The 26,810-nt window shown below is 41.1% G+C and overlaps 3 protein-coding genes across 3 annotated transcripts; all 3 read right to left on the bottom strand.

Annotated features, from left to right (window-relative positions):
• Positions 1-603: 603 nt before the first annotated feature.
• Positions 604-4,353, bottom strand: LOC134303961 (UDP-glucuronosyltransferase 1A1-like). The gene is made up of 6 exons (XM_062989468.1): positions 4,287-4,353; positions 3,277-4,070; positions 2,467-2,595; positions 2,284-2,371; positions 1,573-1,792; positions 604-986 (listed from the first exon to the last, which is right to left on the bottom strand). Exons 1-6 carry the CDS (start codon positions 4,351-4,353, stop codon positions 710-712), a joined length of 1,575 nt encoding a protein of 524 aa, XP_062845538.1. The 3' UTR covers positions 604-709.
• Positions 4,354-5,749: 1,396 nt separating this feature from the next.
• LOC134303941 (UDP-glucuronosyltransferase 1A1-like) lies at positions 5,750-10,809 on the bottom strand. Its single transcript, XM_062989417.1, has 6 exons — positions 10,661-10,809; positions 9,684-10,477; positions 8,420-8,548; positions 8,243-8,330; positions 7,142-7,361; positions 5,750-6,555 (listed from the first exon to the last, which is right to left on the bottom strand). Exons 1-6 carry the CDS (start codon positions 10,761-10,763, stop codon positions 6,279-6,281), a joined length of 1,611 nt encoding a protein of 536 aa, XP_062845487.1. The 5' UTR covers positions 10,764-10,809; the 3' UTR covers positions 5,750-6,278.
• Positions 10,810-12,133: 1,324 nt separating this feature from the next.
• Positions 12,134-25,347, bottom strand: aars2 (alanyl-tRNA synthetase 2, mitochondrial (putative)). The gene is made up of 22 exons (XM_062989325.1): positions 25,090-25,347; positions 22,485-22,673; positions 22,193-22,338; positions 21,499-21,690; positions 20,926-21,070; positions 20,490-20,635; positions 20,226-20,334; positions 19,480-19,518; positions 18,512-18,626; positions 18,044-18,171; positions 17,089-17,233; positions 16,751-16,920; positions 16,078-16,191; positions 15,789-15,929; positions 15,329-15,466; positions 14,924-15,027; positions 14,715-14,823; positions 14,360-14,485; positions 14,073-14,183; positions 13,389-13,472; positions 12,856-12,969; positions 12,134-12,509 (listed from the first exon to the last, which is right to left on the bottom strand). The coding sequence occupies exons 1-22, from the start codon at positions 25,345-25,347 to the stop codon at positions 12,339-12,341; spliced, it is 2,994 nt and encodes a 997-aa protein (XP_062845395.1). The 3' UTR covers positions 12,134-12,338.
• Between the last annotated feature and the right edge of the window lie 1,463 nt (positions 25,348-26,810).

The raw sequence follows: 26,810 nt of genomic DNA, 5'->3' as shown, positions 1-26,810 counted from the left end.
ATGTTAAAATTCCTCTAATTCAAAACAATAACTGACAAACAGCAGGTTATTATTCTTCTTAATTAATAAACGTCTCTATAATTTTAAAGCAATAACATGGAACAAAATGGTCTGTCTGTAAAGTGAACAGTAATGCCAACTAGAATTCACAGTCTTGAAAATTCACTCAGTCATTGTCTGTTTTACCACTGCTTTATCCTACTCAGGGTCACAGTGGGTCAGATTCACCAGGCCAGATGCAGAAACAACCCGGACAGGTTGCCAGTCCATCATTCTCTCTCTCTCTCTCTCACACACACACACACACACACACACACACCTAGGGGGACTTTGGTATCTCCAATAACCTGACTGCATGTCTTTGGACTGTGGGAGGAAACCGGAGCACCCAGAGGAAACCCACACAGACACGGGGAGAGCAAGCAAACTCCATACAGAAAAGACCCGGACTTCTCCATCCAAGAATCGAACCCTGGACCTTCTTGCTTTTCAGATGACAGTTATACCCACCATGCCACATAGTCTTACACATTCTTTATTTTTGCAAATCCGGCTATTTAAAAACAGCAGGTGTTTTATCATTGTAAAAAGCAAATCACATGATATAAAATGCACATTCAACACTAATAATCATCGTGAGACATCAGACACAGTGTTCTTTTAATCACACAATAACTAATTACAGTAAAGTGATGTGTTTCGTTCAAATTCACTCCTGTTTTCTCTTCTGTAGTTTCCTGCAGCATCTCAAACTTACTGCACAACATTTAATCATCGCTGTTATAACAATCACCACGACGACCAGCAGGAATGCAATAACATCCAGACTGTGATACTGGAACCAATAAAGATCATGCCCAGCCAATCGTAGATGGTCTGTACTTTTATGCCTCATTACGTATTCTGTCCAGTAGACTGCGAGATCCAGCGGCTGTACTGGACGATCGTTATGAAGAGCTGATAGTTTCATCATTCTTTCTTTGTAACTGCAAGACAGAAATTCAGAGAAGGTAATCAGATTGTCTGAAAAGCAGATATAAATCACTTTTATTACATGTAATCAGACATAACCAGGTAATATTAGGTACGAGACAGATTCAGATGCCATTGCAACCTCCTCAGGAGCACATACAAAACTGAATAACTGGGTGACATTCAACAGTGACCCAAAGCATACAGCCAAAACAACACTGGACCGCAATTGCTGTCTAAGTAGTGTGTCCAAAAAATCTGCCTTATAAATTGATGGCTTATTAGAATCCTCCCTACTTATGCAGCTGCCTAGGTAAGCAGTAGGCAGCAGGGCAGCTCACTAGGTTTTTATAAACAGACCCAATATGTCCATTCATATGTCCAATATCCAATATTATATCCATTCAAAATTAAACGCACAACACAATACGTCTAAAAAGGTCAAGGGGTCTGAATCCACTGTATGTCCAGAAATAATGGTGCATAATCAGTTTCATGTGCTTTTAAATGGGCTTTTAAACAGACAAGCTAGCCCTATTTATATGGGCACAAAGAATAAAACAGTTGTTGTTTATAATAATATTTTTTGGGAAAACGTACCTGCTGTTATTGATGACGTCATGAAGGGCATCTAACAGCACGTCAACTGTGATATTGTAAAAGTTCAAGGCCACGCCCACTCCACGAGAGACCGTTCGGTGAACGTTATCACCCTGATCGCCAAAGAGTGGCATCATAAGCATCGGAACGCCGTGGCAGATTCCCTCGTAGATGCCGTGTGTGCCACCGTGAGTGATGAATGCCCGTGTATTAGGGTGACCTTTAGTGATAAACAATGAGGAAAAAAGGGTTTAACAGGTCTGTGTTAATGAAGTAATTCTGAGTGTTTTTATAAACGCCTGTGCTAATGCAGGAATTACTCTCAGTGTTCAAGATAAGTCTGTGTTAATGCAGGAACTATCAGTGATTAACAGTAGTGTGTGTGTGTTAATGAAGGAACTCTGTGTGTTAAACAAAAATCAGCGTTTAACAGAAGTGTGTGCAAATGACGTATCTTTTAGAGTTTAACACATATACAGTATGTGTTAATGCAGGAACTCTCTCAATGTTTAACAGACATCTGTGTTAATGAATGAACATTCAGTGTTTGAAAGTTCCGTCATCAACAGAGACTTATGTTAGTTTAACAGAAATCTGTGTTAATGAATGAATCTCTCAATATTTAACAGAAGTGTGTGTGATAATGAAAAAACGTTCAGTGTTAATACAGGAACTCTCAGTGTTTACCACAAGTGTGCACTGGTGACTTACCAAGCAGATCATTTTGTGGAATCCAGTTCATCAGCTTTACATTATCAGGAACTTTTTCTGAATATTTACCTGTGTATCGCCACAGAACCTGAACACACACACACACACAAACAAAAACTGTAAATCCTATGGGATGTGTTAATGCAATAATGTGTATTTTATGAGTGTTTAGATGTTTGTTACCCTCTGAGGAATTCTGCTAAATGCCTGGAAGAAAATAGCAGCTTTCTCCTCGGGTATCTTGGGCACTAAAGTGCCGAGTGAGAAAACAATAATTCCATGTTCTGCTTCTTCTACAAACTTTAACAAGTCCTACAAACACACACACACACACGAAAAAAACATTAAAGAATACAACAATTTAAACTGTTGTATTTAAGAAGCACTTCTAGAACCTTCCTTGGACCTACAGAGTTATATGCACTATAATCAATTTCTTCCATTTATGGACAGTCGGTGTTACTACTTTTGTCTTGTCATATTAATGTCAATACTTATATTGTTAGGAAGCTAAAGTGTTCTATCAAGCACGAATGTTAAACATTGTTAAACAAAGTTGTAGCATAGTGGTAAACAATGGCTGTCATTTTTTTTAATGTGTGTCAACCGTTAGATTCAGTATTAGCCTATGTAAACAAAACCAATGTATGTAATGTATGTGGTTAAAACATTAAATATATTGTTTTATGTATTGTTTTTAATGTAATACGGGGTTTAAAGGTTGCAAAAATCACTGCTGTTTGTTTTTATGTAGATTGTTGTGCTGTCCAATTACTTTTGGAATCAGGTTTATACAGGCTGAACGGTATTTTCCACCTGCACTGTTTTAACTGTACTATATGAAGTGGGTGTTCATTTTTACGCCACTTTATACACGATTCTGTCATTTATCTTTATTTCATTGATCATGTCTTGTTTCTATTTGTGGATACTTATAATAAAATCAGATAAACAAAGATACGAGTTTGCACTGTTTGTGTTTGTATCACTTACAGGCTCCAGAGGGCTGCTGACAGCACAGTTCAATCCCCCGATTAACACCATGTTGGGTGCCAGCGGTTTGGGGAACTCCATGGTGAAGTCAGACCTCAGTAACCAAACCGCAGCCGTGTTCAGGATCTCCATCAGGTTCACACTGCGCTGCATGAACCGCGACGCCACGTCCTCGAACTGCCAGCAAAACAGCTTACACATGACGGGCTCAAAAAAATACACTAACGTGTTCACAACCCGCTCGCTGAAGCACATGCGGTCGGTGTGTTTGGTATAAAAGCGGGGGACGTAGGATGGGGGGTCGGGACAGCCTGTTGCTTTGGCGTCCATCCCGCATGGCATCCCACGAAGCATGTAGACCGCGGGTAGAGACAGATTGAAGGCAAGGATTGCGCCGGTGGGCATTACTGGGTCTGTCAGTACTGCATCGAACTCCTCTTTCCTTAGGAACTCCATCAGCTCCTCGTTAAAAAATATACTTTCAGAGGTAGAAAGCATAAAGTTCATTATGGTCATGATGTGGTTTAGGTGATCTGAGACTCTCTCAATCAGACCTTCATTAGTGCCACTCAGTTGATGGGTGATGCCTGCTGTTATTTTGTTGATTAGATCCTTCTTATAGGGCACAGCAAACTTTTTGGTGCTGTAATGTTTCCCAGAGTCCAAACGCATGCTGACTTCTGGTATCAGCACCAGCACAGAGTGGCCTCTGCGACCCATTTCCTCTGCCACCGCCTTCAACCCTGTCCAATGACTACCATCCATCGGCACCACAAGCAACCTGCCGGTTTGTCCTGGGCCACTGGTTCCCCCGGTTTTACCAAAATGCCTGGGACAACCAGGTTCCCCTGTCCCAGAAAACTTGCAAGAACCATCCCCAGAATCCCCAGTTCCCACAGCCTCAGCAGAATTGTCAGAAAGTGCAGTTTCCCCAGTTCCACCAAGGCTCTTAGAAGCACCAGTTCCAGTCAAAGAATTTTCCTTAAAATCACCAGAATGACCAGTAACACTCTCTTTAGTAGCACCTCTCTGAGCCAAAGCTGAACACACCAACATAACAACAACCAAACACACCATGTTTGAATAATTTCTTTGTCCTGGTCTCCACATCATAGCAAATGTCCACATAAGGTCTCTTCGTTTGAGTTGTGTGTGTGTGCATAAGCAGAGTAAAGAATGTGTAGAGACAGTTTAAGCTGGTGAGTAGGTAACTAAAGTCCACATATTGACGCAGATCCAGAGATGAGAAAAACAGCCGAGTGGTAAAATGTGTGAGTAGAAAAGTCAGCTTACTTTTATATGAAGTCACTACAGTTCTGATCAATTTTGCACCCTAAGTGAAGTTACAACCAGTCGTACTATCTACAATTTAAGATATTAGATTTCTGCTGGATGCAAATCAGCATCAGAAAGTAAAATATAATAATATAAGAACATCTGTTCTTGTCCTGTTAGATGTTTTTATATTCTTATTTTTTATATTATTATATTTTACTTTCTTTATATATATACAGTATATTTAGATTTACTTTTGTCTTAATTTTTTTGATTCTTTTATTTACCTTATTGTAATGTCATTGTGTGATGTTTTTTGTAATTATTGCTGCTGCGACACCACAATTTCCCCTTGGGGATTAATAAAGTAAATCAATCAATCAAATTCAATCAATCAATCAAATGGGGCAAAGTTCAATCCAGAAAGAAAACAATTTCTGCGGGATAAACAGAAATCTGGAAACCACGTCCCTCTGGTGTGTAGTTCATTTGCACGACTTCTTAAAAATGATTGGGCATGTTTTAGGAGATTTCCAGCATGTCTGTATATTTTACAGCAGCAACAACAACTCAACTCAACTTTCCAGTTCATCCCAAAAGTATATGATGGAGCTGAGGTCAGGCCTCAGTGCTGGTTGCTATAGTTTAACAACAACAAGGTCTTAATGCAGAGGTGGGTAAACTACCTGTCAAATTTTAAAACCCAGTGTGGCCCTTAAGACAAAAAGTTTGCCCACCCCTGTCTTAATGTATTGACCCTGGCTTTATTGTATTGATACTCTGTGGCCACACAGTACTGACTACTGAATGAAAACACTGAATCCTTACACAGACACAATTGGCTACAGGCTGGCGATGGACTGCTCTCTCAAGCTCTCAGACCCTTTGAAGTCAGAGACCCCTATCGATTTATTTTACAGTATAAAAACAAGTATTTACTGTATTATTAACAATATTAACTACACATGCATCATTATGTGTTTCTTCTTTTTTATGGAACCCACTCACTCATTCCTGTTTAGCAGGTGGAAGATCCTCCACAAGAGGGAGATGTTAGAACAGTTTTAATGTACTTTAAATTCAGTGTAAATTAATGTTAAAAATTCTTTAGTTCAAAATTACTGACAAACAGCCGGTTCTTTTTAATCTTAATTAATAAACGTTTCAATGCTTTTAAAGCAATAACATGGAACAGAACGGTCTATCAGTAAACAGTAATGTGTTTATTTATACGTTGTTTGTCTGATTCACTGGGCGAAAGGCAGAAAACACCCCGGACAGGTCGCCAGTCCATCACAGGGCAAACACACATACACATATTCACACACACTCAAACCTATGGCCGGACACACCGCAACCCTTACAACAGGTGAGCCAAAACTTCTTGTACTAGGAACTTAATGGACGCAATTAGCCGACATCTACAGGACAGAAGACGGCTGAAACAGCATCTCCTACTGTACGGTCAAGGCACTAACACAAGCAGCGGAGAAATATAGAAAACACATTGTGGACCTTCTTGTTTAGAGAGGCAACCTAAAAAGTGCACATACAGAGGGAATAAACATAATGAAAGGACAGGACTGAAATAAGATGAATTAGTATTGTAAAAAGCAAATCACATGATATAAAATGCACATTAAACACTAATGATTATCGTGAGACATCAGACACAGTGTTCTTTAAATCACACTATTTATAATTACAGTCAAGTGTTTAGTTCAAATTCACTCCTGTTTTCTCTTCTGTAGTTTCCTGCAGCATCTCAAACTTGCTGCACAACATTTAATCATCACTGTTATAACAATCACCACGACAACCAGCAGGAATGCGAGAACATCCAGACTGTGATACTGGAACCAATAAAGATCATGCCCAGCCAATCGTAGATGGTCTGTACTTTTATGCCTCATTACGTATTCTGTCCAGTAGACTGCGAGATCCAGCGGCTGTACTGGACGATCGTTATGAAGAGCTGATAGTTTCATCATTCTTTCTTTGTAACTGCAAGACAGAAATTCAGAGAAGGTAATCAGATTGTCTGAAAAGCAGATATAAATCACTTTTATTACATGTAATCAGACATAACCAGGTAATATTAGGTACGAGACAGATTCAGATGCTGTTGCAACCTCCTCAAGAACGCATACAAAACTGAATAACTGGGTGACTTTCAACAGTGAGCCAAAGCATACAGCCAAAACAACACTGGACCGCAATCGCTGTCTAAGTAGTGTGTCAAAAAAATCTGCCTTATAAATTGATGGCTTATTAGAATCCTCCCTACTTATGCAGCTGCCTAGGTAAGCAGTAGGCAGCAGGGCAGCTCACTAGGTTTTTATAAACAGACCCAATATGTCCATTCATATGTCCAATATCCAATATTATATCCATTCAAAATTAAACGCACAACACAATACGTCTAAAAAGGTCAAGGGGTCTGAATTCACTGTATGTCCAGAAATAATGGTGCATAATCAGTTTCATGTGCTTTTAAATGGGCTTTAAAACAGACAAGCTAGCCCTATTTATATGGGCACAAAGAATAAAACAGTTCTTGTTTATAATAATATTTTTTGGGAAAACGTACCTGCTGTTATTGATGACGTCATGAAGGGCATCTAACAGCACGTCAACTGTGATATTGTAAAAGTTCAAGGCCACGCCCACTCCACGAGAGACCGTTCGGTGAACGTTATCACCCTGATCGCCAAAGAGTGGCATCATAAGCATCGGAACGCCGTGGCAGATTCCCTCGTAGATGCCGTGTGTGCCACCGTGAGTGATGAATGCCCGTGTATTAGGGTGACCTTTAGTGATAAACAATGAGGAAAAAAGGGTTTAACAGGTCTGTGTTAATGAAGGAACTCTCAATGATTAACTGAAGTGTGTGTTAATGAAGGAGTTATCAGTGTGTAACAGAGGTTTGTGTTAATGAAGAAACTCTCTCAGTGATTAACAGAAGTCTGGGTTAATAAAGGAATCTCTCAATGTTTAACGTAAGTCTGTATTATTGAAAGAATCTTAGTGATTAACAGATGATTACGTTAATAAAGGAACTCTTTCAGTGTTAACCACAAGTGTGTGTTAATGAAGGAACTCTCAGTGTTAACCACAAGTGTGTGTTAATGAAGGAACTCTGTGTTAACCACAAGTGTGTGTTAATGAAGGAACTATCAGTGTTAACCACAAGTGTGTGTTAATGAAGGAACTATCAGTGTTTACCACAAGTGTGTGTTAATGAAGGAACTCTCAGTGTTTACCACAAGTGTATGTTAATGAAGGAACTCTCAGTGTTAACTGGAGGAACTCTCAGTGTTAACCACAAGTGTATGTTAATGGAGGAACTATCAGTGTTTACCACAAGTGTGTGTTAATGAAGGAACTCTGTGTTTACCACAAGTGTGTGTTAATGAAGGAACTCTCAGTGTTAACTGGAGGAACTCTCAGTGTTAACCACAAGTGTATGTTAATGGAGGAACTATCAGTGTTTACCACAAGTGTGTGTTAATGAAGGAACTCTCAGTGTTTACCACAAGTGTGTGTTAATGAAGGAACTCTGTGTTAACCACAAGTGTGTGTTAATGAAGGAACTCTCAGTGTTAACTGGAGGAACTCTCAGTGTTAACCACAAGTGTGTGTTAATGAAGGAACTCTCAGTGTTTACCACAAGTGTGCACTGGTGACTTACCAAGCAGATCATTTTGTGGAATCCAGTTCATCAGCTTTACATTATCAGGAACTTTTTCTGAATATTTACCTGTGTATCGCCACAGAACCTGAACACACACACACACAGTAAATGTAAATCCTATGGGATGTGTTAATGCAATAATGTGTATTTTATGAGTGTTTAGATGTTTGTTACCCTCTGAGGAATTCTGCTAAATGCCTGGAAGAAAATAGCAGCTTTCTCCTCGGGTATCTTGGGCACGAAAGTGCCGAGTGAGAAAACAATAATTCCATGTTCTGCTTCTTCTACAAACTTTAAAAAGTCCTACACACACACACACACAGACACACAGACACACAGACACACACATATATATATATATATATATATATATATATTAGGGCTGTCAAACGATTAAAAATTTTAATCGCGATTAATCTCATAATTTCATATAGTTAATCGCGATTAATCACATTTTTAAAAAAAAAGAAGAAAACAGGGATTTTTAAGTGAAATGTTACAATTAAAATGGTGAACACATTTTATGCTAAATGTACTTATGTTAAAAACTGCTGGGACAAGAGAAAACTGTAAGGGAGTTTTATTCACTCACATACTAGGCAGTAATTCTATCCAGCAGAGACCCTTGACTTCGTATAAATGTCAGATTGTAGGTTAGAATTTCTCCAAACATTGTAGATCAGCGGTGCTTTAGGTGGGATAAGGCGTAGTTATTGTAACAGACTTTTCTGTGGTTGTATCGTGACAATTGATGGACGTTTCTACACGAATTGAGTGTGTTTTGACCCTTGGGGCTTCCATAGTTCATGGACTAGCATGCTTGGCTAACGCGATGACTCCAGCTGTCCGGTACCGTAACAGAAGGAATTAATAAAAGTGTTCTGCTCCCGACAACTTGTGAATATAGCGTGTATTTATTTCTTTATTAAGCGAGTGCATCACTACACGCTCGGTTACATTATGTTAACAAACCGCAAATGAAAAACGGTGGCAAGCCTCAACATGAACTACGGATGACTCGCAGGGCCAAATAGAATTTGCGTTAACGGCACTATTTTTTTAAATCGCGTTAAATTGAGATCGCGTTAATGCGTTATTATCGCGTTAACTTCGACAGCCCTAATATATATATATATATATATACACAGCATTTTTTATTAAAATTAGGTTTAAAAAGTTACCAAAAAAAAAAAAATCACTGCTGTTTGTTTTATGTTGATTTTTGTACTGTCCAATTACTTTTGGAATCAGGTTTGTACAGGCTGAACGGTAGTGAGACAGCCAAACTTCCACCTGCATTGTTTTATTTGAAATGGGTGTTTATTTACTTTGAGTTTTACATTATTGTGTCATTTATCTTTATTTAATTGATCATGTCTTGTTTCTATTTGTGGGTACTTATAATAAAATAAGATAAATAAGAGTTTGTATCACTTACAGGCTCCAGAGGGCTGCTGACAGCACAGTTCAATCCCCCGATTAACACCATGTTGGGTGCCAGCGGTTTGGGGAACTCCATGGTGAAGTCAGACCTCAGTAACCAAACCGCAGCCGTGTTCAGGATCTCCATCAGGTTCACACTGCGCTGCATGAACCGCGACGCCACGTCCTCGAACTGCCAGCAAAACAGCTTACACATGACTGGCTCAAAAAAATACACTAACGTGTTCACAACCCGCTCGCTGAAGCACATGCGGTCGGTGTGTTTGGTATAAAAGCGGGGGACGTAGGATGGGGGGTCGGGACAGCCTGTTGCTTTAGCCTCCATCCCGCATGGCATCCCACGAAGCATGTAGACCGCGGGTAGAGACAGATTGAAGGCAAGGATTGCGCCAGTGGGCATTACTGGGTCTGTCAGTACTGCATCGAACTCCTCTTTCCTTAGGAACTCCATCAGCTCCTCGTTAAAAAATATACTTTCAGAGGTAGAAAGCATAAAGTTCATTATGGTCATGATGTGGTTTAGGAGATCTGAGACTCTCTCAATCAGACCTTCATTAGTGCCACTCAGTTGATGGGTGATGCCTGCTGTTATTTTGTTGATTAGATCCTTCTTATAGGGCACAGCAAACTTTTTGGTGCTGTAATGTTTCCCAGAGTCCAAAAGCAAGCTGACTTCTGGTATCAGCACCAGCACAGAGTGGCCTCTGCGACCCATTTCCTCTGCCACCGCCTTCAACCCTGTCCAATGACTACCATCCATCGGCACCACAAGCAACCTGCCGGTTTGTCCTGGGCCACCAAAATGCCTGGGACAACCAGGTTCTCCTGTCCCAGAAAACTTGCAAGAACCATCCCCAGAATCCCCAGTTCCCACAGCCTCAGCAGAATTGTCAGAAAGTGCAGTTTCCCCAGTTCCACCAAGGCTCTCAGAAGCACCAGTTTCTTTAAAATCACCAGAATGACCAGTAACACTCTCTTTAGTAGCACCTCTCTGAGCCAAAGCTGAACACACCAACATAACAACGACCAAACACACCATGTTTGAATAATTTTCTTGTCCTGATATCCACATCATAGCAAACGTCCAAATATGTTTCAAGCTGGTGGGTAGGCGACTAAAGTCCACCTATCAGATCACAGGATAAGAAGAACAGCTGAATGGACCGAGTGGTAAAATGTGTCCAATGAGTGAAAGAGAGAAAGTAAAAAAAAAACATTTGGCTTTTATATTAAATCACTGGTCAAATTTTAGGTTACTAGTGAAGTTACAACCAGTCTTAATATCTGATCAATTTGCATCCACCAGAAATGCAAAGTTCAATCCAGAAAGAAAACATTTTCTGCGGGATAAACAGAACTCACACTCAGCACCGAGGTCAGGCCTCAGTGCTGGCTGCTACAGTTTAACCACAACAAGGTCTTAATGTAGTGATGGGCAAACTACCTGTCAAATTTTATAACCCAGGTCGCTCAGCTGGCGCAGCGGTAAAAGTACGCTAGCTCACCAGAGTTGGGGTTTCGAATACATTGTATCGAATCTCAGCTCTGCCTTTCCGACTAGGCTGGACGGCTGTATGGACAACGATTGGCTGTTGTTCAGGGTTAGAGGGTAAGAAAGTCGGATCATGGGTCCTCATAACTGGTGCGACTGCGGCCCCTGCACAGGGCCGAGGAATAATGCTGATGGGGGTGTGGCCCTCCATACACAGTGTTCGTCAAGTGTATGAACTCGACTCGTGCAGGTGAAAAGTGCAGTCTGTACTGACTGTACATGCTGGAGGGGGCGCAAGTCAGTTGAGAGGCGTCCTTAGTCAGCGTTGAAGGGTCGAATCAGTATAGAGGACGCACTCAGGGTAATTGGACACGACTAGACTGGGGGAAAAAATATAAATAAAAAATAAATAAAAAAAATTAAACCCAGTGTGGCCCTTAAGACAAAAAGTTTGACCACCCCTGTCTTAATGGACCCTGCTTTTATTTTATTGATACTCTGTGGCTGCAAAGTACTGACTAAAGCGCAGTTGTAGCCTAGTGGTTAAGGTACCGGACTAGTAATTGAAAGGTCGCTTGTTCAAACCCCACCGCTGCCAGGTTGCCACTGTTGGGCCCTTGAGCAAGACCCTTAACCCTCAATTGCTTAGACAATATACTGTCACAGTACTGTAAGTCGCTTTGAATAAAAGCGTCTGCTAAATGCCGAAAATGTAATGTAATGAATGAAAACACTGAATCCCTACACAGACACGATTGGCTACGGGCTGGCGATGGACTGCTGTCCTGTCCAAAGAACTCCTGCCCTGTGTCCAGTGTTTCCCAGTAAAACCAAAGCAGTTGATGGAAGCAGAATAAGTTAAAGATTATGACGGTTGTGATTAACATATTGTTAAATGTATGAAAAAAAAGCCCGTTCATCCAAAACATACAAAAATATTTAATGTTCTCCCTGAACAAACCTTTGACAAAACAGAACAAACCTTTTAAAACAAAGAAACTAAGCAAGTCACGCTTTCAGTCATTTACATTATTTACATTTTCAGAGCAACCAGGATTAAATAAATACAGTTTGAGATTTACAACCTGTAGAAAAATGCGTGCTTGGTTGCAGCTTGCTTGTTTATCAGCACCTGCTATGACCTCTGTTGTGTGTGTATTAGCGTTTGGCGTGTGCAAACTCTGCAGCCCAGCGCAGCATCTCCTGTAGGTTGGCGGTATCCGTCGCCGTGCCGACCCCCTTAGCAACGGTCGCCGAGCCACCAGCGTTCCCGCCCAAGCGGCTGCAAACGGCCAGAGCCCATTCGCTCGCAGAGATGGCTGTCTGATCCTACATGAACCAACACAAACCAACAAAGTGTGTAATGAAGTATGTCCCAACAGCAAACGGCTCTAAAGTCTTTTTCCATGATCCCACTGTTCTCATTCTCAAATGACCCATGGAAAATCTGGCAGGTTACAAAAAATTTACTGATTGTTACCATAATTAGACATTACAAGTGCCAAATATGAACTAGATTAACCCTCTACTAACAGAGCTTATGTAGCTAGTTTTTTAAAGCGGAAAAAAATGGCAGACTGCATTTAGAAGCTCTCAGCAGTCTGTTGTCACTGACCAAATCACAAGAGATCTTGAGTCCAGCACAAGCACAGCACAATAAAATGTTGATGCATACCTTGGGCACTTGGCATGCACAGAGCACTCGTCCTGATGGCTGAACGTGAGAGAGGAGCATGACCAGGGTGTGTGGAGCTCGCTCACTCAGCTGGTTCACAGTCTTCATCACCACCTGCACAATTACAACACAGCAGTGCTTTAAAGATGCAGGATATGTTGAATAATAAACATATAAATTAAGGTTTTAGTTTAATTTAATTTTGTGTGCTGTAGACACTATCCTGACTGTTACGCCCTCCTGTTTGGGGTTTGACATCCTCCTTTTTGGAGTTATGGAAGAGGCCACTCTACCAGTGAATAATCCTAATGAGAACATTTTATACTTAATCATTACAGCCAAATTAAACATACACACTTCCCTCTGAAATCAGTGAATTCGTCGTTAATTAACTGCGTTAGGGGGAAAGGCGCTGGTGAGCTTTTATTGGTTTATAGCGACGATTTCCAAAATACCCTGTGTGTGTGTGTGTGTGTGTGTTATACATAAATGTGTATTTTCTAAATACCAACAATAAATGACAATGATCTTACAGATATGGAGTCCGAGTCCAGCATATCCACCAGCACAGCTTTGCTCGAGTGCTTGTTCAGCAGCTCCTTCGCCTTAGCCACTGCCTACAGAGTAACACACACACACACACACACACACACACACAGTATTAATTAAACAAGTTATACAAGGTTTTGGCAATGCACCAAAAACCTTTACTCTAAACATACAAAGCAGTGGTAGCTAGAAAGCAAGGTCCTTAACCTTAAAGTGTGTAAACAGCTGATGATTTACAGCAACATGTAACAGAGCGATCACTGGCAATGCAATGAGTCTTTTAATCATAGCTGACACAGTTTATTGCCAAAATTACTTGGACACCTGTCTATCCTCATCACTCCCAATAAGAATCGCAGCATCTTTATCTCCGCCCACTCCAGCTTCCTCTCCCGTCTTTCGGTCAGCGCCACCACAACATACTAATTACGGTTAAATAAGTGGCCTCAGTGCCATCTCATATATGTACGTGTATATCCCAGTTAAACAGGATGTCATGCATGACTGCTTAAAAAATCCTTAACACTAAAATAAAGAATCTTAACAGGTTGCTCCTAACTGTGCTGTTGTTTGGTTCAAAGCTTTTTGGCGTATATTTTTTCCTAATGATTACATTTCTCTCACAGTGTCTGTGTAAGACTGAACTAATTAATATGTGTGAACGTTACCTGTTTGAGTTCCAGCTTCCTGATGCTTGTGTTGGTGCTTCTCTGTAAAGCTTTCAGTCGAGTCTGTAGTTCTCGTCTTTGCCACTGTGGGATAGGGGTTCCCTCAACAGCCTGGAAAACACACACACACACACACACACACACACACACACACGCACACACGCACACACACAGGCACATGGATACACAGCCATACGAACACACCCCGACACACAGACAGACAGACAGATTTTAAATGGCTGGAATCTAGAACTGAGGATCACACAGAATTGACAGAGCATACGTACATCTGTTAGCAGGCCGACCTCTTTGGAAAGCCTCTGTGTGGTCAGCAGTGAGGCGCTGTGGTCATCTGTGATGCGAGCCGACAGAGACTCTACCTCCTGCAGCAGAGTTTGCCCCGCCTCCCGGGCCTAAGGGTCAGACAACAGTGATTTAAAGTTCAATTAAAGGTCAAATAATTTCTGGAATTTTGTATTGACTAAATGATTAAACATGATTAAACAAACATCCATTCATGATATTGATCATTCATGATCTGCTGGGTTAAAATAATTTGCCGTGCATAGAGATGCAAAGCTTGCTTGACTGTGGACAGTAACACTGGATGTTTTTTTGACCACTTGACCACTGGCATCTCACCTTTTTGGCAGCATCCCCAGTCACTGCAACGACACGGCTGATGCCCTTCACCATCTGGCGCTCAGAGACGATCACCAGGTCCTGGATTCCTCCTGTCCGCAGCAAATGCCTGTCAAACCATTTAACATCTGAAGTTTCAATTCAAGAGTATTATGAATATTAATAACAAAATCATTAGGAAGAAAATGCTTTGCAGTTAATAGGCTTACGTGCCACAGCAGAGCTCGACAGAGGTGCGTTTGCATGCGTTTTCACTCAGCAGCTCGGAGATGGGGACGCCCACAGACACGACACGAACCGGGTCAGGATAAACCTGCAAGTTGCCACGGAAACACACAGACATCAAACAAAAACCAAGACTGTATAGTTTCTTATGAGAAATTACTTCATTATAATGACTTAAACAGACTGTAAAATGCTAACCAAGCCACAACAGCAGAACATTTCTGGCTTTGTTATTCTCAGCATGACCACAGCTTAACGTCTCAGAGTAACACAAATCATGTTAAGCCGCACAAGGGTCATTAGGCATTAACGTCCAGGATATTTTTGCCCAGTCTTACCCGTATTAAGCCGTCGATGACAATGAAATGAAAAACTCACGCATAACTCACCTCATCAACAGTCCTCAGCCCTGAAATCTCACTGGCCTGGATTAATGGGATTTCCTGGGTGTGAACCATGTCGTTTTGCTGGATGATGTCCTGAACCATCCGTTCCACCACCTGTAGCTGTGCTACACTCAGAGAGGCCTGCACACACAGAGCAGAAAAAATGAATATTAAGCTGTACAATAAAATCCAATCATTACTATGATCCAATCATTATGAGCCATAATGAGCCAGTGGCGCCACCTATATACGACAGCATCAGCTCATTCAGGTGCCCACATACATAAAACCATTTATCCTTTGTCTCGATTTATTCTTTAATTCCTCATACCTCTTTTCAACAGCTTTACGGCTGATTATTTTGACTTTTTTACGATGTATTTTAAACTCTGCACCTAACTAGGTAGGCACACTGTGAGCGCACATTGCAACAGAGGTGGATCAGGTGTAGAATGTGCGTTACATTGGAACTGAAGTCAAAGCGTAGGCGGTCGGCGGTGACGTGCGAGCCTCGCTGAACAACCTCCGGCCCAAGCAGCTCTCGCAGGGCAAAATTCAGCATGTGGGTAGCTGTGTGTTTCACCATACAAGCCAAACGCTGAGCCTACGGCAGCGGCACAAACACACACACGCACAGAAACACAAGATTAATATAACGAATGTGGTATCAGGTGTACATAAATAATAGTGTTTATTAGACTCTTATGCCTATTATGTTGAGGACCTTAAGATTACACAATTTGTGTGTGTACCTCATCTACATGAAGCTGCAACTGGTCTCCAGTTCTCAGAGCCTCAGCTGCAGTGATCTCGTGAACCACGTAGCCACCGGCCGAACGTACACACTGTACAGGGAACAGCACATCCTGAAAAACACAAACACACAAATAAAGTAGCGTGAAAAAGACCCAGCTGAAAAGTGTGAGTGTGTGTGTGTGTGTGTGTGTGTGTGGGGGGGGGGGGGGGTCCACATGGAGCTTAGAGTGGCTCTATATACACAATACCCAACACTGTCAGGTGATAAGAAGTGGCCGCAGATCAGACGTGTGTCGGAGGGGGCGTGTGGTAATTCGGCTCTTTTTGATCACCATTCGTTCTGATTATATAATTATATCAAATAAATGATAAGCTTCTGACTTTGTGGTAACAGTTTAGGGATGGCCCTTTCCTGGTCCAACATGACCATGCACAAAGTTGGATGCAACTGGTGTGGAGGAACTCAGTGCCAGCTCCATATTAATGCACATGGATTCACTTTAGAATAATATGTTCAAGAATCTCATGGTCACGTGACCACATAATTTTTTATTAGATACACCCAACACCCAGCTTGGCTTACCGAGTTGAAATACATTCCATACACGGACATGGGTAGCATTTCTATATGTGCAATTTGTACAAAACAAGTATAAACATGACAGCGACCTGCAGTCCATCTTTGGTGAAGTATCCCTGGTCGTGCATCTGGCCGCCCTGCTCGGCATAGAAACACGTTCGGTCAAGCAGCACCGAACAGCGCTGACCCTCTTCCACTTCAGACACCAAGCCATGATCGCTGTACAGCGCCAACACTGAGGCTTTACATGGAGGAAATCCTGAAAGCAGGGGAGAAAAATACAGTCAGAGAGTTGGGTTTAATTACTGGTGATGTCTCCGTGTTCATATAAATAGGGCTAATTTGACTGCAGTGATTAAAAAGCACATGGAACAGTGGTATTCAGCCAAACAAAATTCAGGTAAACAAAATTTAAGGTGGTGCATACTGTAAGTGCAGTCATGCTGCAGGCTGTAGCTGTATTTTGGAGAGTCGTCGGTGTGAGGAACTCCTCTGCTCTGAAGCTCAGCCAGACTCTGTAGGTCCTGGTGGAGCCCCTGCTCTGCAGCGCCCCCATCAGTCTGACTCTGCAACTACAGAACAGTATGAACACTAATGAGCGCCTGGAGTTAGCTTTACAACCGCATTACTGCAGCAATCCCAGATGATCAGCGGTTTCTATCTGGACAAGACTGTCCAGCCAAGTCAAAGTTTATTCTTAATTTTTTGACAAGCTGCCCAAATATGGGCACTCAAATGGCGCCGTGTTAAATTATGCTTGCCTTCTAGTGCTGGGATCCAGGGTTTGAATCCCCAATGGTGAGATCAACCAGTTGGGTGTTCACACACAGAGCTGGCTATGTCTGGAAAAGGATAGGGAGTGATGGCCAAGGCCCCACGTGTGTTATCAAATTGCACCCAGTGATTCAGGGGAAACTGGGCCCACTGCATCCCTAACTAGAATAAAGTGGTGGTAAAACATGAAAAAAAAATTTATTTCCAAAAGTATGTGGACATTGCTCGGTGGACATTGCATACCAAAGCCATGAGCATTAATATAGAGTAGAAACTTTTTACGACTAAAGGTGCGTGAATTGTGGGAATCTGTACCCATTCAGTCAAATGAACATTGATGGACATAAAGGCCTGGCTTGTAGTGGATGGTCCAATTCATCTCAAGGGTGTTCAATAGGGTTGACGTCAGGACTCAAGGGCAGGCAGTTCCGGGCCTTCCACAAACTGTTTCCATAAATGAACTGACTTTAAACACCTCTTAACAAATGATTGTGGCTATATTAACAGAACTTTAACTTAATTAGCAGGGTGTCCACATACATTTGCCCTATAGTGCAATAAAGCAGTTATAAAGCTTTTCAACATTCTAACGTTCCATGTTAGGTCACCTTCTCCTGTGTGGCTGCGAGCTGCTCCACTCCAGGTTTATCCACAGTCATGTTGCGCTCCTCTATCATGAGGTCAATGAGGTCCAGGGGGAAACCCAAGTTCCTGTGCAGTGACCAGGCCACCATGGCTGGGGATAAGAAAAACATCATTAGAAGATTAAATCTCAGCTTCAAAACAACCACAACCTTAATTAAACTAAGCAAAAAGCTGAATGTAGTTGCACGGCCTAACAAATTTCCCAAATGAAATGTCAAATTAAAATGAGAAGTGGCTCTGGAACCCTGGATCTCAGTGGTAGTGGGCTAGTGTGTTTCCCACCGCGCCACTGGAAGTTCTACAAATATGTATTAATGCCATTTGGATGCTTGACCAGGCCGAACGGCACCGTCTGGGATTCGAACTCTATAGCCTGAGATCTTGATAGTCATGGGCTAGCATTTTTAAGAACTGTCCTGCGTGTGCTTTACCTGGAAATTGGACAGCGTCTTCATCCATCTTGCTCAGCGTCCTGTCGATCACTCTCCTGCCCTGCTTCAGAGACGAGAGAAACTGCGCCTCGTTCAGGTTTATGATTTCCATGATCTAGAGGGAAAGACAAAAAGGAGCACATACGGACATTAAAGAAGAACATTCACAATCTTTTCAAGTAAAAGACATGTGTTTTAGGCCTCATTCAGATAATGAGCATCTTGTGCTTCACTTTGTCATTTATCATGTGACCCTGTGTTCATACCATGGTTTATATGCTGCCAAACTGCTGGCTATTGCTATATGCTGAGGTGTTCTCGGTAAAAATAAAAATCCTGGAGGGAAGTTGCTTGTCTATAATTTCAGCGCTGCATAGTCCATTACTGTCTGTGCAGTCAACACGACAAGAAAACTGCGTCTATTGACTTTGCGGACGTTTGAAACCATGAGAATGTGTTTCCCTTCTTTCTCTAGCAGGGACTATTATCTAAATGGTGGTGTAAATAATGTGCACAGCACTTTGCTCAACGCTTTATTCCTATTGGTTATCACCACATGACTTCACTCCTGGGCGGTAGCACTGTCACCTCACAGCAAGAAGGTCCTGGGTTCGATCCCCAGACAGGGCGGGCCGGGTCCTTTCTGTGTGGAGTTTGCATGTTCTCCCCGTGTCTGCGTGGGTTTCCTCCGGGAGCTCCGGTTTCCTCCCACAGTCCAAAAACATGCAGTCAGGTAAATTGGAGACACTGAATTGCCCTATAGGTGAATGGGTGTGTTTATGTGTGTATGTGTGTGTGTGTGTGTGTGTGTGTGTCTGCCCTGCGATGGACTGGCGCACTCTCGAAATCTCCAGCTCTAACTGAAAATGAATGACAGCAGGTGGCTTTGTCGTGTCTCTGACTGTGTGAACACAGGGTGAATGCATCCATGCGAGGTACTGAAATCATGTCAAATCTCTTAAACTCACCCTCTCGCGTTCTGCATGCAGCTCTGGATAAGCGTCGCCCTGCGTGAAAGCCAGAGAAGAGATTCTTTTTACAATTCAACATCATTTATTGAGTATTACCCTCCCTTCCTCAGACACAGCTGCTCTGTATTCCCCAGTCTCAGCAAGGATTACAGACAAAGCCTCAGTGTTGGTGTGTTGAGTTGGTGTAAAGGTTGAAAATGAGGGGGTAGCATTAAAGTATCAAATATTTTAGGGTCTATAACTGTGCCATATTTTGACTGTGATAAGATGCCTTTATTTGCCATCCATAATGTCATTCTATATAACCAAAAGTATAAGGACACCCCTATAATTATTACATTCAAGTGTTTGTCACGTTAAGCTTCCAACTTTGTGGCAGTAGTTTAGAAAAGGCATGTTCCAACGTGACTGTACTCCTGTACACAAAACAAAATGCATAAAGGACAAGGTTTGGCACTGAGGAATTTTAGCGGCCTTCACAGAGCACAGCCCTGAATTGGAATGTCTATTAGAAGGCTAGCCAAGCCTTCTTGTCCAACCTGACCTCAATCATGCTGTTTGGAATTTGTGACCAGACACAAATTCACACAGACACACTCCACAAAACCTTGTGTATATTCCTCCCAGAAAATTGGAAGCTGTTACAGTGATTTTGAAATAGGTCGGCCAACAAGCTAACGGTCGGGCGTCTACATATTTTTGGTTAAACAGTGTGTTTTTAAACCAGGTGTGTTACAACTCACCAGGATGTGGGTTACAGTGGGCACCAGGCTGGCCAGCGTCCCCTCCGGAGCCCGCAGCACTTCTGTAGAAAAGCGGACAGCGCGGCGAAGTATGCGCCGCAAAACCAGCCTGAGAATACAAGCACATTTTAGCACTAACTTCCCACATTATGAGGCACTTTTCACCAGCTGAACTGCTGCTCACTGGATGCTTAGTGTTACATTTTAGAGACTGTTGTATGCCCATATTTGGTATGTATAGAAAGGTTGCTGGTGTGTTCTTACTCTGCTCCGCTCATTCCCGGATACACTCCGTCAGCGATACACACACACAGCGTGCGAACGTGATCTGCGACTACGCGGTACGCCATGTCCAGCCGTCCTGTATCTGCCTCGCCCGTCCTGCCTGCGTAGGCTGGAGCCTTGCTATACTGCACACACACACAAAGGCATTGCCTGATAACACAGCATTTTTTCTAGACCCCCTTTTATCGGTTCTGGAAGAGATGAATGTTTGATTTGGCAGCAGCAGTGAGGAACCCTTTCGACCACCCTCTCATCAGCCACAGCCAATCGTGTTTATGTAGGCGCCAGTCCAGTCAATAGCACAGCTAAGATTCCAACTCGGATCTCAGCGACGGTGGGCTAGTGCGTTAGGCCGATGCATCACCCATGTGCCATGTAATTAATGTAATTTGACCAAACAATACAAATCAGAGACCTGATGGATTGCAGACAGCAGGGGAGTGAAAAGGTCCGTGTCGTAGTTTGAGCGTTTCCCCTGTAGCACTGTTACAAGCCTCTCCAGCCCCATTCCAGTATCCACACTGCACTGAGGTAGGGGACGCAGACCTCCGTCACTCTCCCTACAAACACACACACACACACACACACACACACACACTCACAGTGAGTTTACACACCCACTTGATTTTGAAACGAAAATATCTACGTTAATATTCAATATGTTTGCTTATCTGTCTGCATCTGGTTTTGACCCCCAGGACCAGGACTGTCCATCCCAACTACTAACAAAATTGCAGAGCTTGGGGGTTTAAAGTCTTACAGATATGTGGTGATCAAGGATTTTGACTAAAGCTACTGACTCTAGGTATGCTTTTTTAGCTAAAAGGGCACAAATCCCCACGGGCACATGTGGAAATTCTTGTAGAAAACCTTCCCGGAAGAGTGGAGGCTGTTATCGATACAAACAGCTACACTTTCGGTGACCAATATTAGCTCTTATCAGCTCTCCATAAATGACACAGTAATATATCGTATAGTGCGGATTTACCGGTTGTACTGCATGAACACCAGATTCCAGATCTCCACCACATCTGGACTGTCCATGTTGACGAGCGCTGATGCGTTCCTGTTTCCAACGTGGTCGTAGTGGATCTCGGTGCACGGGCCGCAAGGTCCCGTCTCACCCATCTCCCAAAAATTATCCTTCATTCCAAACGGAAGGACGTGATCCTGGTGCACACTGGGTAAAAGTAAAAAAAAAATCACTATAAATATAAATTTTTAGAGGACGATTAATATAATGTACATATTTTGTATGTTGTATGTTAAGCAGAATGAACTTGGGTTCCTAAAACTCAACTCACCTGTGTACAGACCTATTATGTAACAAAGATAAAAAAAATAAAAAAAATGTTATCTTAAAAAAAAAAACGCCACCTAGCGTTGCATGCGGAGAGACACACCCTAAGGGCACCCTCTCCCATCTCTGTGTAAACGCCTCCAATCAGCCGGCAGAGAACGCAATCGCATTCTGACAGAGAGAGACCCACATCCGGTTCTTTGTCCCACCCCCCACATGAGCAACCGGCCAATCGTTGCTCATATAGCCACTCAGCTTCGAACCGGTAAAGCAAGGCTGGATTCGATACCACGCTTCTCAGAATCCAGCCCTGGTTGCAGCGCGTTTCTTTTTACCGCTGCGCCACCTGAGCGGCATGTAACAAAGATTTAAATGGTCGTACCCGAGGTTGAGCCAGATTTGTCGCGTCTCTTCATCTGCAGGTAGACCATTCGCTGCGTCACCGGAAAAATACGACATATAGAGCCGCTCAGCTGGAATCCTGTACACCTCTGTTAACAAGCGCCATGCCATCGTGCAAGCCTCCACCTGAACACGAAAGATTCTGTTATTACACAAACCGCCACGAATCCGTATCTAGCCATTATGTTATGTTGCTAACACTAAACGCTGTGTTCAGAAATCTTGGTAATGTAAAGCTCACTTGCCTGTGCACAGTAACACTCCCTTCATACCTTAAAGTAATCCCCGAATGACCAGTTTCCCAGCATCTCAAAGAAGGTGTGATGATACACGTCTCTGCCCACGTCCTCCAGGTCGTTGTGCTTTCCTCCGGCTCGTACGCACTTCTGACTGTTCGCCACTCGCCGGTAAGATGCCATCTCGCTGCGCGGGTCAGCGCAGCCCAGCAACACCGGCTTAAACTGCAGAAAAATGAAACAGTTACAAACCTACAACAAGGTAACATGCACTATTTGACATGGAATGACATGGAACAAACCCAAAATTAGTTCCCAAGCTTACTGATTCTGCAAAAGTAAGAAATTGTTTTTCAAAATGTAGTGGAAAATGAGTCGAGGCTGTTATAGCAGCAACATACATATCAATGCTCATGGTTTCTATGCGTTCACGTCTCAGATGACCTTGTACAATGTCTGATGGCCCTCTGGAGGTTCATTTCATTGATAAACAAAGTAGACAAAGTGTGCAGGACAAAGGAGATACAGTCAGTCATTGTATATTACAAAATTATGTGTTTCTTATAATACTGAAATAAGCATAGATAGAAGACAGCAACAGGGGAGGCACTTTATGCTGGAATTTTGATGTAAAGGACAGTGTATTGACTGGGATCACCTTGATATTTACCTTGGAATTAAATAAAGTATGCTGTACGGATTACTGTTGCTAGTAACAGTATTCCGTACAGTACGTCTGTCTGTGAATAGTGACTTTTTTGAAGTAAAATTTCACACTCTAATTAAACCAAACAAGGATTAAAATGCAGGTAAGTTCCCCTCGCAGCTTCTTATAAAACTGGTCCAGCTGTTGACTGGTCACAATGGTGTTTGTCAAGTCTGTAGAAAAATTGTATGGAACTCTGTTACTTCACCTGATAAGCCAGCCTCCACTTCGAAATGCTCAGTCAAATCAGCCCCCACATTGTTTCTAAGGATGTGCGTATACTAAACATTACGGTAATAGCGTCTGGTAAAACTGATCAAAAAAAGTCACTGACGACCTGAACGTGACCACATCACTTATAAATATAGAAATATATCATTTAAAATATATATAAATGTATCAGTTAAAATATATAAATAAATATGTTAAAAATACAGAAATATATCAGTTAAAAATACAGAAATATATCAGTTAAAAATATATAAATGTATCAGTTAAAAAATATAGAAAACAGTTAAAAAATATATAGATATATCAGTGAAAATATATAAATATATCAGTTAAAAAATATATAAATATATCAGTTAAAAATATATAAATGTATCAGTTAAAATATATAAATGTATCAGTTAAAAAATATATAAATATATCAGTTAAAAATATATAAATGTATCAGTAAAAAAATATATAAATATATCAGTTAAAATATATAAATGTATCAGTTAAAAAATATATAAATATATCAGTTAAAAATATATAAATGTATCAGTAAAAAAATATATAAATATATCAGTTAAAATATATAAATGTATCAGTTAAAAAATATATAAATATATCAGTTAAAAATATATAAATGTATCAGTAAAAAAATATAAATATATCAGTTAAAATATATAAATGTATCAGTTAAAATATATATACATATATCAGTTAAAATATATAAATGTATCAGTTAAAATATATATACATATATCAGTTAAAATATATAAATGTATCAGTTAAAATATATATACATATATCAGTTAAAATATATAAATGTATCAGTTAAAAATATATAAATATATCAGTTAAACAAATATAAATGTATCAGTTAAAAACATATACATTTATCAATTAAAAAAATATATACATATACCAGTTAAAAATGAAAAAATAAATAAACCCATTTCTTCCTGCAAACTGTATTAGGGATACAATTTCAAGCTTTAAAAAAAAAGAGTTGGTATTAACCTGACAGCAATTCTGATGTGTCATTTCTAAATAAAGGCCTTTATATTGTCAAATTTCCATTATTTTCAATCTAGACAGTTATTAAAAGCAATTCTCTAGTTTCCACAGAACAATTCTACTTCATAATGATAGTACACCATCTGTAGATGTCACTCAGTTATTATCAAGCAATTCTGATGTGTCATTTTTTAATAAAGGCATTTTATATTGTAATAATTCTATTATTTTCGATTCATACTGTTATTAAAAAGAATTTTCTAGGTTCCACACAATAATTCCACTTTATAATGATAGTACACCATCTGTAGATGTCACTCAGTTAATATCAAGCAATTTTGATGTATCATTTTTAAATAAAGGCATTTTTTTTTACTGATATATTTATATATTTTTAACTGATATATTTATAAGTGATGTGGTCACGTTCACGTCGTCAGTGACATTTTTTTTTGATCAGTTTTACCAGACGCTATTACCGTAATGTTTAGTATACGCACATCCTTAGAAACAACGTGGGGGCTGATTTGACTTGATAAATCTACCGGCGAGTGTAAATGGTTTGTTTCCAGAATTTGTGAGGAAAGTGTGGCATGTACACGACTCTTAATGCATCTTTAAGCCATAAAAAAACTAATTTAGGAATAATTTTCACATGAAAAGGTTTAATAAAGCAAAATAAAGAGATTTATATGACGTGTACGTTACTTGGTTCATCCCGGCGTTGACGAACAGCAGGCTCGGGTCTCCTCTGGGTCTGACAGGTGAGGACGGTACCTCTCTGTGCCCATATTCCTCCCTGAAAAACTCCACAAATGTCCGACGCACATGTTTCGCACTAAATTCCTCCCGAGTCGAATCACACGACCGGGCCGAACATCTCCTCAGACCCGCTGTGAACGTCTTTAAATGGATATTTAATATGTCACTAAAGCAAAGCCGCAGGACGCTCGTGTGTGCTGCCATCTTGCTTGTTGACAGGGACTTGCTTGTTTTTTCCCCACCCGTTCTCGGGTAGGATCCGCCCCTTTAATCTGTGATTGGCTAATATGTCAGATAACGCGCGTTTCTATTCGCTGACTGTTTCAGTGTGCAAAATTTTAACCAATCCGGTAACAGGAAATAGGGTTTGTCTAAAAACAGGTAGAGAACGCGATGGAAGTCGCTGTATGTCCCAAATCACATTATATTTACTATGTAGTACACTACTTAGTACAGTTCAGGGCTATAAAATTAATGTATAAAGAAACAATCTTAACAAATTCTGTTCCCTTATAAAATAACAGTATTATAAAGTTTGTATTATAAAAATATGCAGACCAGGTGAGCTGGGTGTGTAAAAATACAATTTGCACTTTGTAGGGAACATGGTGTGACGTTATATCTTGAACGCAACCACACTTTTATTAAAGCGCAGTGAAGTATTTCAAAATAAAAGTTCATATACATGGCTAATTGCTTTATCCCACTTCTTTGCCAAAAATCCAATGAAATACCACCTTATAGTAGAATAAAATAGAATCTTTATTGTCACTATTGTTACACTATACACAGGTGCAATAAAATTTCGCATGGCCTCTCCAATTTAGAAAATTACATTCTGAAAATAAAATGTTTACACTCTGCTTAAGTAAATTAACATTGTAGTTTTAAATATCAAATAATAAACACTGAATATGTGTGCAAATACTACATAGTCCGTGTGTGAGCCATAGTGTGTATGAGTGTGTTTGTGTGTGTGTAGGTGCATGCTCAGTCTTTTTCAGTCCTGAGGTGTGTTCTTTGTCTGGATGGGTAGGGGTGTGATGGAGGCCACAGCTCTGGGAAAGAAGATGTTCCTCAGCCTGTTTAATAGGTGTTAGGAGCCAGGTTGTTGTTACTAGTTTCTACTAGTGCTACATTTACGGCATTTAGCAGATGCCTTTTATCCAACGCGACTTAACAGTTGTGATTGAATACATTCCAAGACAATTAAGGGTAAATGGCCATGTTCAAGGACCCAACAGTGGCATACTGGCAGTGGTGAGGTCTGAACCAAAGGCCTCCTGATTCCTAGTCAACTACCTCAACAGCTGAGCCCTTACTGCTACCACACTTTCAGACAGTGGTGGTCTGAAACTGTCAGTTAGCTCTACAAAAAGCTGCCTTCTTCTCAGCGTTTACATTAACCTTTATCCATCCAACAAAAAATTCACGCCCACCCACAGAAATCTTAATAAATTACAGAAAAGCAGCACATAAATAGCTACAGGAACACACTTTGTGTTATTGATTGGTATGCACCCGCAGCAATGGTCCATGTATAAATATGTACAGAGTTCCCTCCACGGGCCAGACGTTCTGGCTGAAAGATTGCACTCGCACTGACATTTCAGTCTAGCCCAGATCTAGATCTAGATCTAGCTGGTCATATGATAGCAAAAGGTTAA

The sequence above is a fragment of the Trichomycterus rosablanca genome, chromosome 27 (genome assembly GCF_030014385.1).
Source record: "Trichomycterus rosablanca isolate fTriRos1 chromosome 27, fTriRos1.hap1, whole genome shotgun sequence".
In the NCBI taxonomy this organism is placed as follows: domain Eukaryota; kingdom Metazoa; phylum Chordata; class Actinopteri; order Siluriformes; family Trichomycteridae; genus Trichomycterus; species Trichomycterus rosablanca.
Note: the sequence above shows the minus strand (reverse complement) of the source record. Positions and strands in the feature narration are given on the sequence as shown.

What these genes read in the sequence shown, in the direction of transcription:
- LOC134303961 (XM_062989468.1), bottom strand. Translation starts at nt 4,353, where the DNA reads ATGGTGTGTTTGGTTGTTGTTATGTTGGTGTGTTCAGCTTTGGCTCAG. An exon ending in TCAGCAGCCCTCTGGAGCCT is followed by an intron (nt 2,596 to 3,276) that starts GTAAGTGATACA and finishes GTGTGTTTGTAG; the next exon opens with GACTTGTTAAAGTTTGTAGA. An exon ending in GACGTCATCAATAACAGCAG is followed by an intron (nt 987 to 1,572) that starts GTACGTTTTCCC and finishes TCTGTCTTGCAG; the next exon opens with TTACAAAGAAAGAATGATGA.
- LOC134303941 (XM_062989417.1), bottom strand. Translation starts at nt 10,763, where the DNA reads ATGATGTGGATATCAGGACAAGAAAATTATTCAAACATGGTGTGTTTG. An exon ending in TTAGCAGAATTCCTCAGAGG is followed by an intron (nt 8,331 to 8,419) that starts GTAACAAACATC and finishes GTGTGTGTTCAG; the next exon opens with GTTCTGTGGCGATACACAGG. An exon ending in TCCACAAAATGATCTGCTTG is followed by an intron (nt 7,362 to 8,242) that starts GTAAGTCACCAG and finishes TTATCACTAAAG; the next exon opens with GTCACCCTAATACACGGGCA.
- aars2 (XM_062989325.1), bottom strand. Translation starts at nt 25,347, where the DNA reads ATGGCAGCACACACGAGCGTCCTGCGGCTTTGCTTTAGTGACATATTA. An exon ending in GGCTGAGGACTGTTGATGAG is followed by an intron (nt 15,028 to 15,328) that starts GTGAGTTATGCG and finishes GGCAACTTGCAG; the next exon opens with GTTTATCCTGACCCGGTTCG. An exon ending in TGGACTCGGACTCCATATCT is followed by an intron (nt 12,970 to 13,388) that starts GTAAGATCATTG and finishes GTAATTGTGCAG; the next exon opens with GTGGTGATGAAGACTGTGAA.